Consider the following 14,104-nt stretch of genomic DNA (forward strand, 5'->3'; position numbering starts at 1 on the left):
ACATACATGCCGACCCCCCCAATTTTCCCAGGAGACTTATGGATCTCAGTGTCTCTCATAGATTATTCCCAGGGAAAATATAATCCTATTTACACTGTAATTACTAAATAAAGGGCGTGCCCTAATTGCACTGCAGTAATTGTCCTCTATAGCATTTACATACAGCGTGCCAGTCCAGCCACATGTTGCATGTTGTTATTACTTGCACACACAGGAGACAGCAAAGCATACTTACTCATCAGCCACACAGCTTACACTGATGGTAGCCGTATCAAACAACTTTAACATTGTTACGTTACAAATATGCGCCACACTGTGAACCCACACCAAAAAAGAATGAAAAACACATTTCTGGAGAAAATCCCACCGTAACACAACATAAACACAACACAACCATTACCCAGAATCCCATGCAGCCCTAACTCTTCCGGTCTACATTATACACCCCCGCTACCACCAAATCCCCCCACACATCACCCCCCCCCCCCCTCCGTGCGTTGGTTGAGCGGAAGAGTTAGGGCTGCATGGGATTCTGGGTATTGGTACCGTCAGTGTAAGATGTGTGGCTGCTGAGTTAGTACGCCTTGCTGTCACTTACGTGAGCAAGCTGAAACTGCATTCTACGTGTGGTCGAGCAGGTACACTGTTAGGGCAGACTGTAGAGGGCGCCAAATGCAGTGTCATCACGCTCTGATATCCGGGATTCCCCCGGGAAAAATGAGAGGGTTGGCAAGTATGACGCTATCAAGCGCCATTCATTGAAAACTCGCGGGCTGCACTAACATCAAATTTCCACATTAAAGTGCGTGCCGGTGCGTGTGTCGGAGACCCCTGGTTAACATAGCACAAAGCATTTAAACTTTGTATGCGGTGTTTTTCATTTTAAACTTAAATTTTTTTTTTGTGGCTCCCATTACTTTCTTTAATTTGTGAAACTTGCCAAAATGGCTCTTTGAGTGGTAAAGGTTGCCGACCCCTGCACTAGCGGAAGGTGCTCTCTATGTTGTTGTTGTTGGCGGAAGTAGCAACAGTTGCAATGCACTCTGGGAAATCAATGCGCCCTGAGAAGGAGTTACAATAATGCTTAAAATGGACATGATATCACCAATTAGCTTGTTACTACATGACACACATGCTTACAGCGTATACACTATTTTTCAGACCATAGGGCGCACCAGATTATAAGGCGCATTAAAGGGGTCATGCTATGATTTGTTTTTTACATGTAAAATACTTCCTGGTGGTCTACATAACATGTCATGGTGCTTCTTTGCTCAAAATGGTATGTTTTACACACCATCTTCAAGACGCTTTCTGCGGCGTTTTGTGGGCACTCTTATCTACGTGCCTCCGCTTTGACAGCGTATTCTTCCTGTTAGCCATGTGCTAGTTTTTAGCGCTTCCATCGCGAGTCTACTGACAGATATAAGTTGGACGTGTACGCTACTTTGTATTAGAAATGGCAACAGCAGAGAATGTATGCCCCACAACAGGAGCATAGAGAAAAAGGAGGAACTTATTGACTACGCGCGGACTACGATGGCGGACGCGCGCACATTTTCAGGACTTATGCAGATCCTAAATACACATCAGCAGGTACCAATAGGTAAGAAAACAAAACGCCAGATAATATGTCTGCTAATAGGTGCCATTTTGGGGTCCTTATACACACACCATAATAATACCGTATGGTGAAGCACAGTACGTCTGACTACGGTAGCCGTTATGCACCGACAATCCATCAAGCGGTGTGGCTTCTTAGCTTACCAAAGTCGTACCAAAACATTCTGACAGATTTTTGAGTGCTGCGTGTAATGTACTATATTCCAGAGGTGGGACCAAGTCATTGCTTTGCAAGTCACAAGTAAGTCTCAAGTCTTTGCCCTCAAGTCTCGAGTCAAGTCCCGAGTCAAGACAGGCAAGTCCCGAGTCAAGTCCAAAGTCAAGACTAGAAAGTCTCAAGTCAAGTCCCAAGTCCTGCATTTTGAGTTTCGAGTCCTTTCAAGTCCTTTTAACCACAGACTAATATTTTTACACAGATTGTGTATGCTTTTAAAACGCTGTATTTATTTATTAAAACAAGTGCATTTGAAATTGCAGGAAAAAAATGGTGCTGACATTGCACTTCATAATAGCACTATTAACCAGTCATTTTAATAGTTTAAACAATTTTAAACATTTAACTCATTCCTTTACAGAATAAACACATTTGCAAAAACAAACATTAACATACTATTGGTTGTATTTTATGAAAATAACATTACCACAAAGTTGAGAAGGAGCAAAGATCTTCAATATTTGTATGTGAGAATCACAAAGAAATCTTCTGGGGGAGGATGACGCCCCTACAGGGGTTTGGTTTACAAACTTTCAGCCCCACCTAAAACAAAATTCACCAGCCGCCACTGATTATGATGCATTCTCATTTTAGGCAAAGTATAAGACAATACTTTCTTAACAGTATAATTGTAACCAGGAATAAGTCTTCAAGTAACAATATTCAAATACTAACATTGTTGGGTAAGACAGCATTTGGTTTTATTCTGAATCCAGTGAAACAGATTGGTGGTTTTAGCTGATATAAAGACTTTCAGGTGTTTATATATGTTTAAGTATTTGGCAGACGCTTGTATCCAAAGCGACATACATAAAAAATAGATATAAAACAATCACTGTAAACATTATCATTTAAGGGAAGAATGTAATACAAAATATCAATACAAAGTGTCAAGACAGAATAAACTCTCTACTGCTGCAGCAACAGAGTTACAGTCTATAGGTCCCTAAGATATATAGATATCTAATGTATTCATACATTGTTTATGTAGGATATACGCATGTATATATAATCTAATCATATTGTTTCTTCAATTTAAAAATAGCTGACCGTTTTTTTCCCCCTTCTCTGACTCGAGTCCAAGTCATGTGACTCGAGTCCACACCTCTGCTATATTCTCAATGGAACATCATTTTTGGTGTTGCTTGCTGGCGTCATTTATTGAACAGGCATCAACCTGCAGTCCACACGTATCTCTTATGTGTGACTGCCATCTTCTGGTCACACTTATCATTACACCGTGTACCAAATAAAATTGCTTCAATCTCGGTAAGCACAAGCAGAATGAACACGTACATTAGGCGCACCAGGTTATAAGGCGCACTGTCCATTTTGGAGATAATAAAAGTATTTTAAGTGTGCCTTATTGTCTGAAAAATAAAAGGCTTTGTAGGCCGAATAGATCCTATCCCCATTACCTGCATTGTTAGTCGCCTCTTACTAGCAGATTTTTTACTCTATAGACCGTACAGAAAAGAGTGTGTTTGTTCTTGTCTCACGTTAAGGTTAAGGTAAAAAAAAAAACATCCCTGCAGTTTTCTTTTAGAGTTTGAGGATCAAGGATTTGATTGATCAGATTGTTTTTGCTTTTGTAACTTGTAACTTCTTGTGATGATTTTGAACAACAGGTGTTACAAAAAGTGACATTTAGTGGTCCAACTTTAGACATCCTGTCAGCAGATGAAATCAAGTGAAGCAAGTCTGAACAGAGCAAGTATTGCATTTGTTTATATTTCAGTTCACCAAAATGCTTGAGTGACAGCCATTATTCAGTCTCACGTTGGTGGTGGTAAGCTCCCTGAGGTATAGACTGAGGGGAAACATCCTTGGCTGGTACATCATAATAGTACTACGGACAGCAGGAAGACGTGTATGAACAACATTCAGAAAAGTGCTGACTTTAAAGTAAACCTGAAATGAAAAATTGTGCTGTGGTCTGAGCAGTTCTTGGGACATATTTTCTTTGCTAAAGGGCAAAAGTGGGAGAGGTGTTCGACTTCACCATCATAAAAACTCAGATTCATGGATCCTCTCCTTTTCTCCCACTTGTTGGTGCACACTACTGCCACCTACAGGACTCCAACTTACACATATCTTATATTTTCCGGACTATAGGCCGTTACTTTTTTTTCTATGTTTTACAGCTAATGTATGGATCTTTCTTGTGTTATTGTTTGAAAATGTACTTCCTGTTTCGTGCCTACAACCGGAAGTACAAGTCCTGCTTTGTCTACTATTTGTCCATAGCGTTTCTACTCGTATGGATTCTTCATTCATCATTCCAAGCAATGTTTGTAAGTTTTACAATATAACTAAAACAATTCTTACTGACTAAACCGTCCCATGTGTGATGTCTGTAAATGGGTTTCCATGCATATTTGTACGTGCTATCGTAATGTAATCAAGCTAGCGTTTTTAGCATTAACTAATATGCGAACCCGTTTATGAGTGTCCGTGTTAGTATTATTAACTTACAATGGCATTCTTTTTGTATTGTTTTAGTTTCACAAATTCCTCAGTAAATTCACCAAAACGTCACCGTGGAGTGGGTCCATGACCATGACTTCTGTTTTGTTTGATCAGCCGTTTTACTGCCGTGTTACAGACACTGTTTGGAAATACTTAAGGTCATACTTGCCAACCTTGAGACCTCTGAATTCGGGAGATTTGGGGGGCTTGAGGTGTGTGTGGGGGGGGTTGAGGTGGGCGCAGTTGGGGGGGCGGGGTTTGGTGGTAGCGGGGGTGTATATTGTAGCCCGGAAGAGTTAGGGCTGCATGGGATTCCGGGGTATTTGTTCTGTTGTGTTTATGTTGTGTTACGGTGCGGATGTTCTCCCGAAATGTGTTTGTCATTCTTGTTCGGTGTGGGTTCACAGTGTGGCGCATATTTGTAACAGCGTTAAAGTTGTTTATACAGCCACCCTCGGTGTGACCTGTATGGCTGTTGATCAAGTACGTCTTGCAGTCACTTGCGTGTGTCTGCAGAAGCCGCATACAACATGGGGCTGGGCCGGCACGCTGTTTGTATGGTGAAAAAGCGGACGTGACGACAGGTTGTAGAGGACGCTAAAGACAGTGCCATCACGGCACGCCCTTAATATTGTTGTCCGGGTGAAAATCGGGAGAAATTCGGGAGAATGGTTGCCCCGGGAGATTTTCGGGAGGGGCACTGAAATTTGGAAGTCTCCCGGAAAAATCGGGAGGGTTGGCAAGTATGCTTAAGGTATGTTATAAATGATAAATGGGTTATACACACATTCACACACTGATGGAGGGAGCTGCCATGCAAGGCGCTACCAGCACCCATCAGGAGCAAGGGTGAAGTGTCTTGCCCAAGGACACAACGGACGTGACTAGGATGGTAGAAGGTGGGGATTGAACCCCCAGTAACCAGCAACCCTCCGGTTACTGGCACGGCCACTCTACCAACTTTGCCACGCCGTTAAATGTTAATAAACATTTTCAGAATATTTCGTACCGGTATTTATCTGCGCCATATTTTTACATACATATTTTTACACTGCATTTCTTCTAAATTTTGGTGGGTGTGGCTTAAATACTGGCCCGTAAAGTACTGTATGGCTTGAAATTGGCGCCAATATTTTCTTTCCAGACACGGTTGAAAATAACACATGATATAGATTCACCCGGTCACAACAAGAGGTACACCTGCACACTCTGTGAATGATTCACACTGTACATAAAAACTGTTGATTTGACCAGCATTAGCACTGCATTTTGCACGTCGGTAGTAATATGCACATGGCAAGATTTGATGGAAATAATACTTTATCCAACTTTTTCTTGGTGATTCCTCATCGCTCTGGCTGATTGTTTGACTTGATGTCCAAATAAGTATGTCCACATGGCTCTGACGTCCCGACTTTATGGTTTGGGGCATTGTTTAACAGGAGTATCCAACATTTATATGTCAGAAAAGACTACATTCATCACAGGTCTCCTTTAAGTAGTATATTGAAGACTAGGCTGAATCCAGTGTGTGGCCCCGGTCCCTACAATGACGCACTCATTCTTTTATTTCTCTAGGTTGAATCCAGTGCGTGGCCCTGGTCCCTACAATGACATACTCAGTCTTTTATTTCTCATCTGTTTCCTCAGTGACACACAACTGACTGAACGCAAACGTTCATTACAAAAGGGACTTTTTGCCAAACCGTTAAACACTTTTAACATCAGCATCTTTAAATACAGGTGCGCTCTATAGCTTTGCAAAGTACCGTAATCACGCTACAGTATTTACTAGACTATGTGCTACATCGGCATCTTTAAATACAGGTGCACTCTGTAGCCCGCAAAGTACTTTAATCACGCTACAGTATTTACTAGACCAGGGGTGTCAAACGTACGGCCCGAGGGCCGGATCAGGCCCACAAACAGGTTGCTAAGTATAAAAATTAACCTGAAATTTTTGAATGAAACAGCTGTCGCAATAGCAATTCTTTGTATCTTTGTAGATGATGCTTCATATGTACAAAATAAACCGCATGTTAGTACAGTTAGTACATGTCAGTCGAGAAAAATGAGCAAACTACATAAATAACATCCTGTAATTTGATTTTGATATAATTTTTTTATCTTGATAGATTGAAAATTAACACCAATGAGTTGACTGATGAACATTATCACATAATTTATTCAGAAAATATAAATAACGAGAAATAGATAGAATACTATTAACCGCAACATGTAAGTGTAAAAAAACCCCAACAACATTATGATTTGTACATTTTCAGATAGAGATGTCCGATAATGGCTTTTTTGCCGATATCCGATATTCCAATATTGTCCAACTCTTAATTATCGATTCCGATATCAACCGATACCGATATATATAGTCATGGAATTAACACATTATTATGCCTAATTTTGTTGTGATGCCCCGCTGGATGCATTAAACAATGTAACAAGGTTTTCCAAAATAAATCATCTCAAGTTATGGAAAAAAATGCCAACATGGCACTGCCATATTTATTATTGAAGTCACAAAGTGCATTATTTTTTTTTAACATGCCACAAAACAGCAGCTTGGAATTTGGGACATGCTCTCCCTGAGAGAGCATGAGGAGGTTGAGGTGGGCTGGGTTGAGGTGGGGGGGGGGCGGGGGGGTGTATATTGTAGCGTCCCGGAAGAGTTAGTGCTGCAAGGGGTTCTGGGTATTTGTTCTGTTGTGTTTATGTTGTGTTACGGTGCGGATGTTCTCCCGAAATGTGTTTGTCATTCTTGCTTGGTGTGGGTTCACAGTGTGGCGCATATTTGTAACAGTGTTAAAGTTGTTTATACGGCCACCCTCAGTGTGACCTGTATGGCTGTTGACCAAGTATGTATTGCATTCACTTGTGTGTGTGAAAGCCGTAGGTATTATGAGATTGGGCCGGCACGCAAGGCAGTGCCTTTAAGGTTTATTGGCGCTCTGTACTTCTCCCTACGCCCGTGTACCACTCCGGCGTTTTAAAAAGTCATAAATTTTACTTTTTGAAACCGATACCGATAATTTCCGATATTACATTTTAAAGCATTTATCGGCCGATATTATCGGACATCTCTAATTTCAGAATGTTCTATTTTCTAACAAAGAAAACAATCTGAAGTTGTCTTTATTTTTAAGTTATCGTGCCGTGATTTTACTAGTCCGGCCCATTTGGGTGTAGATTTTTCTCCATGTGGCCCCCGATCTAAAATGAGTTTGACACCCCTGTACTAGACTATGTGCTCCATCAGGAAGAGGGCGGAAGGAATGAGCCAGATTGTACCTTCTAGGAGCTCCGCGCTCCACTGGATTGTCTGATTGACCCTCTGCCAAGTGGGACACCTCACCTTGCTTTGATATAGTTGGCACTAATAGATGTGATTAATTAACTAATTAGTTTGACATCATAGCACTGAGAAAGAATGGACATTTTGTCACATTCCACTTGGTGACTCTGCAAGAAGGTTATGGAATTGTTGCAGTCTACTTGGTTACTTGGTTCTTTTGTTTGGTCCTTCTTTAGCAGAATACCTCAAAAAGTACTTTCATGAAACTTGCAGGAAAGTTCTGGAATAGGATAAGGTGCAACTGATTGGATGATTATTGGGGTTAAGGTTACCTTATGTGTACCTTTCTGTGAGTATGCATGCTGGCGGCCCCCTTCAGAGTCAAAGATAGTGGATGACTGACAAGAGTGTTCATTCCCTTTCTTTTAATTCCGCTATAGATGGCTCCAAAAGTTACAGGCAGATTTTAGGGAATGGCCAAATGTAATGGACAGCCCTTACTCCATGGCGCGTTTAGAAATCTAACGTTTTGGGAATGGCCAAATTTAAGATACAGCCCTTACTACTTGGAGCGTTTAGACCAGGGGTCACCAACCTTTTTGAAACCAAGAGCTACTTCTTGGGTAGTGATTAATGCGAAGGGCTACCAGTTTGATACACACTTAAATAAATTGCCGAAAATAGCCAATTTGCTCAATTTACCTTTAACTCTATGTTATTATTAATAATTAATGATATTTACACTTAATTGAACGGTTTAAAAGAGGAGAAAACACGAAAAAAATGACAATAAAATTTTGAAACATAGTTTATCTTCAATTTCGACTCTTTAAAATTCAAAATTCAACCGACAAAAAGAAGAGAAAAACTAGCTAATTCGAATATTTTTGAAAAAAAACAAATAAATAAATTAAAAAAAAAATTAGTAATTTTTCCTGATTAAGATTAATTTTAGAATTTTGATGACAGGTTAAAATACAATCTGCACTTTGTTAGAATATATAACAAATTGGACCAAGCTATATTTCTAACAAAGACAAATCATTATTCCTTCTAGATTTTCCAGAACAAAATTTTTAAAAGAAAATCAAAAGACTTTGAAATAAGATTTAAATTTGATTCTACAGATTTTCTAGATTTGCCAAAATATTTTTTTTGAATTTTAATCATAATATGTTTGAAGAAATATTTCACAAATATTCTTCGTCAAAAAAACAGAAACTAAAATGAAGAATTAAATTAAAATGTATTTATTATTCTTTACAATAAAAATAATAAATTTACTTGAACATTGATTTAAATTGTCAGGAAAGAAGAGGAAGGAATTTAAAAGGTAAAAAGGTATATGTGTTTAAAAATCCTAAAATCCTTTTTAAGGTTGTATTTTTTCTCTAAAATTGTCTTTCTGAAAGTTATAAGAGGCAAAGTAAAAAAAATAATGAATTTATTTAAACAAGTGAAGACCAAGTCTTTAAAATATTTTCTTGGATTTTCAAATTCTATTTGAGTTTTGTCTCTCTTAGAATTAAAAATGTTGGGCAAAGCGAGACCAGCTTGCTAGTAAATAAATACAATTTAAAAAATAGAGGCAGCTCACTGGTAAGTGCTGCTATTTGAGCTATTTTTAGAACAGGCCAGCGGGCTACTCATCTGGTCCTTACGGGCTACCTGGTGCCCGCGGGCACCGCGTTGGTGACCCCTGGATTAGACATCTAACGTTTATGGAATGGCCAAATGTAAGGGACAGCACTTACCACATGGAGCGTTTAGACTGGCAAAAAAAAAAACCCTATCTGTATCTCTCGAAGGCAAAAACATCCAATTTGGTGTATGTATGTAAATTAAGCCCAAAGTGCTTAAAATGTAATCTTCTGCATCCGCTTCAGACCACATCAGGAGTTAGTCCTGAATCTGATTGGAATCGGATTTTTCAAAGGCAACTTCAGTCTAAAGGCAATCGACCTGAATGGTAATGGTAAATGGTAAATGGGTTGTACTTGTATAGCGCTTTTCTACCTTTTTTTAAGGAACTCAAAGTGCTTTGACACTATTTACCACATTCACCCATTCACCCACACACATTCACACACTGATGGCGGGAGCTGCCATGCACGGCGCTAACCAGACCCATCAGGAGCAAGGGTGAAGTGTCTTACTCAAGGACACAACGGACGTGACTAGGATGGTAGAAGGTGGGGATTGAACCAGGAACCCTCAGATTGCTGGCACAGCCACTCTCCCAACTTCGCCACGACGTTCCCCCTCACAATCTGCGACTCAAATGTGAGTTTTATGTCATCTTTGTGCGAGGTACTACACTCGTGTGCAGGAGTGTGGAAGAGTGCGGAGGAGTGTGCAGGAGTGCGAAGGAGTGCGCAGGAGTGTGGAGGAGTGTGCAGGAGTGTGGAGGAGTGTGGAGTAGTGTGCAGGACTGTGGAGGAGCACGGAGGAGTGTGGAGGATTGCGGAGGAGTGTGCAGGAGTGCGAAGGAGTGCGCAGGAGTGTGGAGGATTGCGGAGGAGTGTGCAGGAGTGTGGAGGAGTGTGGAGTAGTGTGCAGGACTGTGGAGGAGCACGGAGGAGTGTGGAAGAGTGCGGAGGAGTGTGCAGGAGTGTGGAGGAGCGCGGAGGAGTGTGGAGGAGCACGGAGGAGTGTGGAAGAGTGCGGAGGAGTGTGCAGGAGTGTGGAGGAGCGCGGAGGAGTGTGGAGGAGCACGGAGGAGTGTGGAAGAGTGCGGAGGAGCGTGCAGGAGTGTGGAGGAGCACGAAGGAGTGTGGAAGAGTGCGGAGGAGTGTGCAGGAGTGTGGAGGAGTGCGGAGGAGTGTGCAGGAGTGTGGAGGATTGCGGAGGAGTGTGCAGGAGTGCGAAGGAGTGCGCAGGAGTGTGGAGGATTGCGGAGGAGTGTGCAGGAGTGTGGAGGAGTGTGCAGGAGTGTGGAGTACCGTGCAGGACTGTGGAGGAGCACGGAGGAGTGTGGAAGAGTGCGGAGGAGTGTGCAGGAGTGTGGAGGAGTGTGCAGGAGTGTGGAGGAGCACGGAGGAGTGTGGAAGAGTGCGGAGGAGTGTGCAGGAGTGTGGAGGAGCGCGGAGGAGTGTGGAGGAGCACGGAGGAGTGTGGAAGAGTGCGGAGGAGCGTGCAGGAGTGTGGAGGAGCACGAAGGAGTGTGGAAGAGTGCGGAGGAGTGTGCAGGAGTGTGGAGGAGTGTGGAGTAGCGTGCAGGACTGTGGAGGAGCACGGAGGAGTGTGGAAGAGTGCGGAGGAGCGTGCAGGAGTGTGGAGGAGCACGAAGGAGTGTGGAAGAGTGCGGAGGAGTGTGCAGGAGTGTGGAGTAGCGTGCAGGAGTGTGGAGGAGCACGAAGGAGTGTGCAGGAGTGTGGAGGAGCATGGAGGAGTGTGGAAGAGTGCGGAGGAGTGTGCAGGAGTGTGGAGGAGTGCGGAGGAGTGTGGAGGAGCACGGAGGAGTGTGGAAGAGTGCGGAGGAGCACGAAGGAGTGTGGAAGAGTGCGGAGGAGTGTGCAGGAGTGTGGAGGAGTGTGGAGTAGCGTGCAGGACTGTGGAGGAGCACGGAGGAGTGTGGAAGAGTGCGGAGGAGTGTGCAGGAGTGTGCAGGAGTGTGGAGGAGCACGGAGGAGTGTGGAGGAGCACGAAGGAGTGTGGAAGAGTGCGGAGGAGTGTGCAAGAGTGTGGAGTAGCGTGCAGGACTGTGGAGGAGCACGGAGGAGTGTGGAAGAGTGCGGAGGAGTGTGCAGGAGTGTGGAGGAGCGCGGAGGAGTGTGGAGGAGCACGGAGGAGTGTGGAAGAGTGCGGAGGAGCGTGCAGGAGTGTGGAGGAGCACGAAGGAGTGTGGAAGAGTGCGGAGGAGTGTGCAGGAGTGTGGAGGAGTGTGGAGTAGCGTGCAGGACTGTGGAGGAGCACGGAGGAGTGTGGAAGAGTGCGGAGGAGTGTGCAGGAGTGTGCAGGAGTGTGGAGGAGCACGGAGGAGTGTGGAGGAGCACGAAGGAGTGTGGAAGAGTGCGGAGGAGTGTGCAAGAGTGTGGAGTAGCGTGCAGGACTGTGGAGGAGCACGGAGGAGTGTGGAAGAGTGCGGAGGAGTGTGCAGGAGTGTGGAGGAGCGCGGAGGAGTGTGGAGGAGCACGGAGGAGTGTGGAAGAGTGCGGAGGAGCGTGCAGGAGTGTGGAGGAGCACGAAGGAGTGTGGAAGAGTGCGGAGGAGTGTGCAGGAGTGTGGAGGAGTGTGGAGTAGCGTGCAGGACTGTGGAGGAGCACGGAGGAGTGTGGAAGAGTGCGGAGGAGTGTGCAGGAGTGTGCAGGAGTGTGGAGGAGCACGGAGGAGTGTGGAGGAGCACGAAGGAGTGTGGAAGAGTGCGGAGGAGTGTGCAAGAGTGTGGAGTAGCGTGCAGGACTGTGGAGGAGCACGGAGGAGTGTGGAAGAGTGCGGAGGAGTGTGCAGGAGTGTGGAGGAGTGTGGAGTAGCGTGCAGGACTGTGGAGGAGCACGGAGGAGTGTGGAAGAGTGCGGAGGAGTGTGCAGGAGTGTGGAGGAGCGCGGAGGAGTGTGGAGGAGCACGGAGGAGTGTGGAAGAGTGCGGAGGAGCGTGCAGGAGTGTGGAGGAGCACGAAGGAGTGTGGAAGAGTGCGGAGGAGTGTGCAGGAGTGTGGAGGAGTGTGGAGTAGCGTGCAGGACTGTGGAGGAGCACGGAGGAGTGTGGAAGAGTGCGGAGGAGTGTGCAGGAGTGTGCAGGAGTGTGGAGGAGCACGGAGGAGTGTGGAGGAGCACGAAGGAGTGTGGAAGAGTGCGGAGGAGTGTGCAAGAGTGTGGAGTAGCGTGCAGGACTGTGGAGGAGCACGGAGGAGTGTGGAAGAGTGCGGAGGAGTGTGCAGGAGTGTGGAGGAGTGTGGAGTAGCGTGCAGGACTGTGGAGGAGCACGGAGGAGTGTGGAAGAGTGCGGAGGAGTGTGCAGGAGTGTGGAGGAGCGCGGAGGAGTGTGGAGGAGCACGGAGGAGTGTGGAAGAGTGCGGAGGAGCGTGCAGGAGTGTGGAGGAGCACGAAGGAGTGTGGAAGAGTGCGGAGGAGTGTGCAGGAGTGTGGAGGAGTGTGGAGTAGCGTGCAGGACTGTGGAGGAGCACGGAGGAGTGTGGAAGAGTGCGGAGGAGTGTGCAGGAGTGTGGAGGAGCGCGGAGGAGTGTGGAGGAGTGCGGAGGAGTGCGCAGGAGTGTGGAACTCTAGTGTGGATGAGTGTGCAGGAGTGCGGAGGAGTGTGCAGGAGTGTAGAGGAGTGTGGAGGAGTGCGGAGGAGTGTGGAGGAGTGCGGAGGAGTGCGCAGGAGTGTGGAACTCTAGTGTGGAAAAGTGCGGAGGAGTGTGGATGAGTGTGCAGGAGTGCGGAGGAGTGCAGAGGAGTGTGCAGGAGTGTGCAGGAGTGTAGAGGAGTGTGCAGGAGTGTGCAGGAGTGTGGAGGAGTGCGGAGGAGTGTGTTTATGGCGGCGTGTGAGGCATTGATCAAGATGAAGAGCGAGCAGCAGAGCGCTCCAAGGCCTCATGAGGCAGCACCACTCAGTCTGAAGCTCACTCTCCGCACCTTTGTTCGTGTCCGCCACAGCTGAAGGGGCATCATAACCATTTTGTCTGCAGCACAACACGCCTCTGTACTCCTTCCACAGTGCATCATAAACATCCTCCATTTTGTCTGCAGCACAACAAGCCTCTCTACTCCTTCCACAGTGCATCTTAAACATTTTGTCTGCAGCACAACAAGCCTCTCTACTCCTTCCACAGTGCATCATAAACATTTTGTCTGCAGCACAACAAGCCTCTCTACTCCTTCCACAGTGCATCATAAACATTTTGTCTGCAGCACAACAAGCCTCTCTACTCCTTCGAAGACAACGCAGACTACGTCTACGACGTCATGTGGTCGCCCGCACACCCGGCCGTCTTCGCCGCCGTCGACGGGATGGCTCGTCTCGACCTCTGGAACCTCAACGACGACACAGAGGTGTGTGTCGCCCTGTGTGTGTGTGCGTAATTGCCTCGATTGGATGGCTGCGTCAAAGTCCTAACGGGTGTGTGTGAGTGTGTGTGTGTGTGTGTGTGTGTGTGTGTGTGTGTGTGTGTGTGTGTGTGCGTGCGCGCGTCCTAAGGACTACGCCAAGACAACACCCCAGCTTCCCCTCCCTCCTTCTCACGTGGGCGTGTCCTACTAACACTGACATGTGACATCGTCTTGTCCGGCTCTCCCAGTCGCCATGCTGACGTTCCAACACAACACACTATAGATGAAAGTACATATAAAAGTGTACATAAAAGTATACATGAAGGTACATATAAAAGTATACATAAAAGTATATTTTCATATGTACTTTCATGTATATTTTATACATCCATATACTTCCATATAATCTTGACTATACATCCATATACTTTCATGTATAAGTTATACATCCATATACTTCTGACTATACATCCATATACTTTCATATACTTTCATGTATAC

At 45.3% G+C, this 14,104-nt stretch overlaps 1 protein-coding gene and 1 long non-coding RNA gene across 5 annotated transcripts in view; one reads left to right on the forward strand and one right to left on the reverse strand.

Annotated features, from left to right (window-relative positions):
* The window catches only part of LOC133635857 (cytoplasmic dynein 1 intermediate chain 1), a 145,954-nt gene that overhangs the window by 124,360 nt on the left and 7,490 nt on the right, over positions 1 to 14,104 (forward strand). For all 4 annotated transcript variants that reach the window (XM_062029252.1, XM_062029254.1, XM_062029255.1 and 1 more), the window contains one exon: positions 13,466 to 13,606. In XM_062029252.1, coding sequence (XP_061885236.1) covers positions 13,466 to 13,606 — 141 coding nt within the window. The remainder of the gene's footprint in view (positions 1 to 13,465; positions 13,607 to 14,104) is intronic.
* Positions 1 to 14,104, reverse strand: part of LOC133635858 (uncharacterized) — a 310,718-nt gene that overhangs the window by 110,721 nt on the left and 185,893 nt on the right. The window lies entirely within an intron of this gene.

The sequence above is a fragment of the Entelurus aequoreus genome, linkage group LG20, assembly GCF_033978785.1.
Source record: "Entelurus aequoreus isolate RoL-2023_Sb linkage group LG20, RoL_Eaeq_v1.1, whole genome shotgun sequence".
Lineage (NCBI taxonomy): Eukaryota > Metazoa > Chordata > Actinopteri > Syngnathiformes > Syngnathidae > Entelurus > Entelurus aequoreus.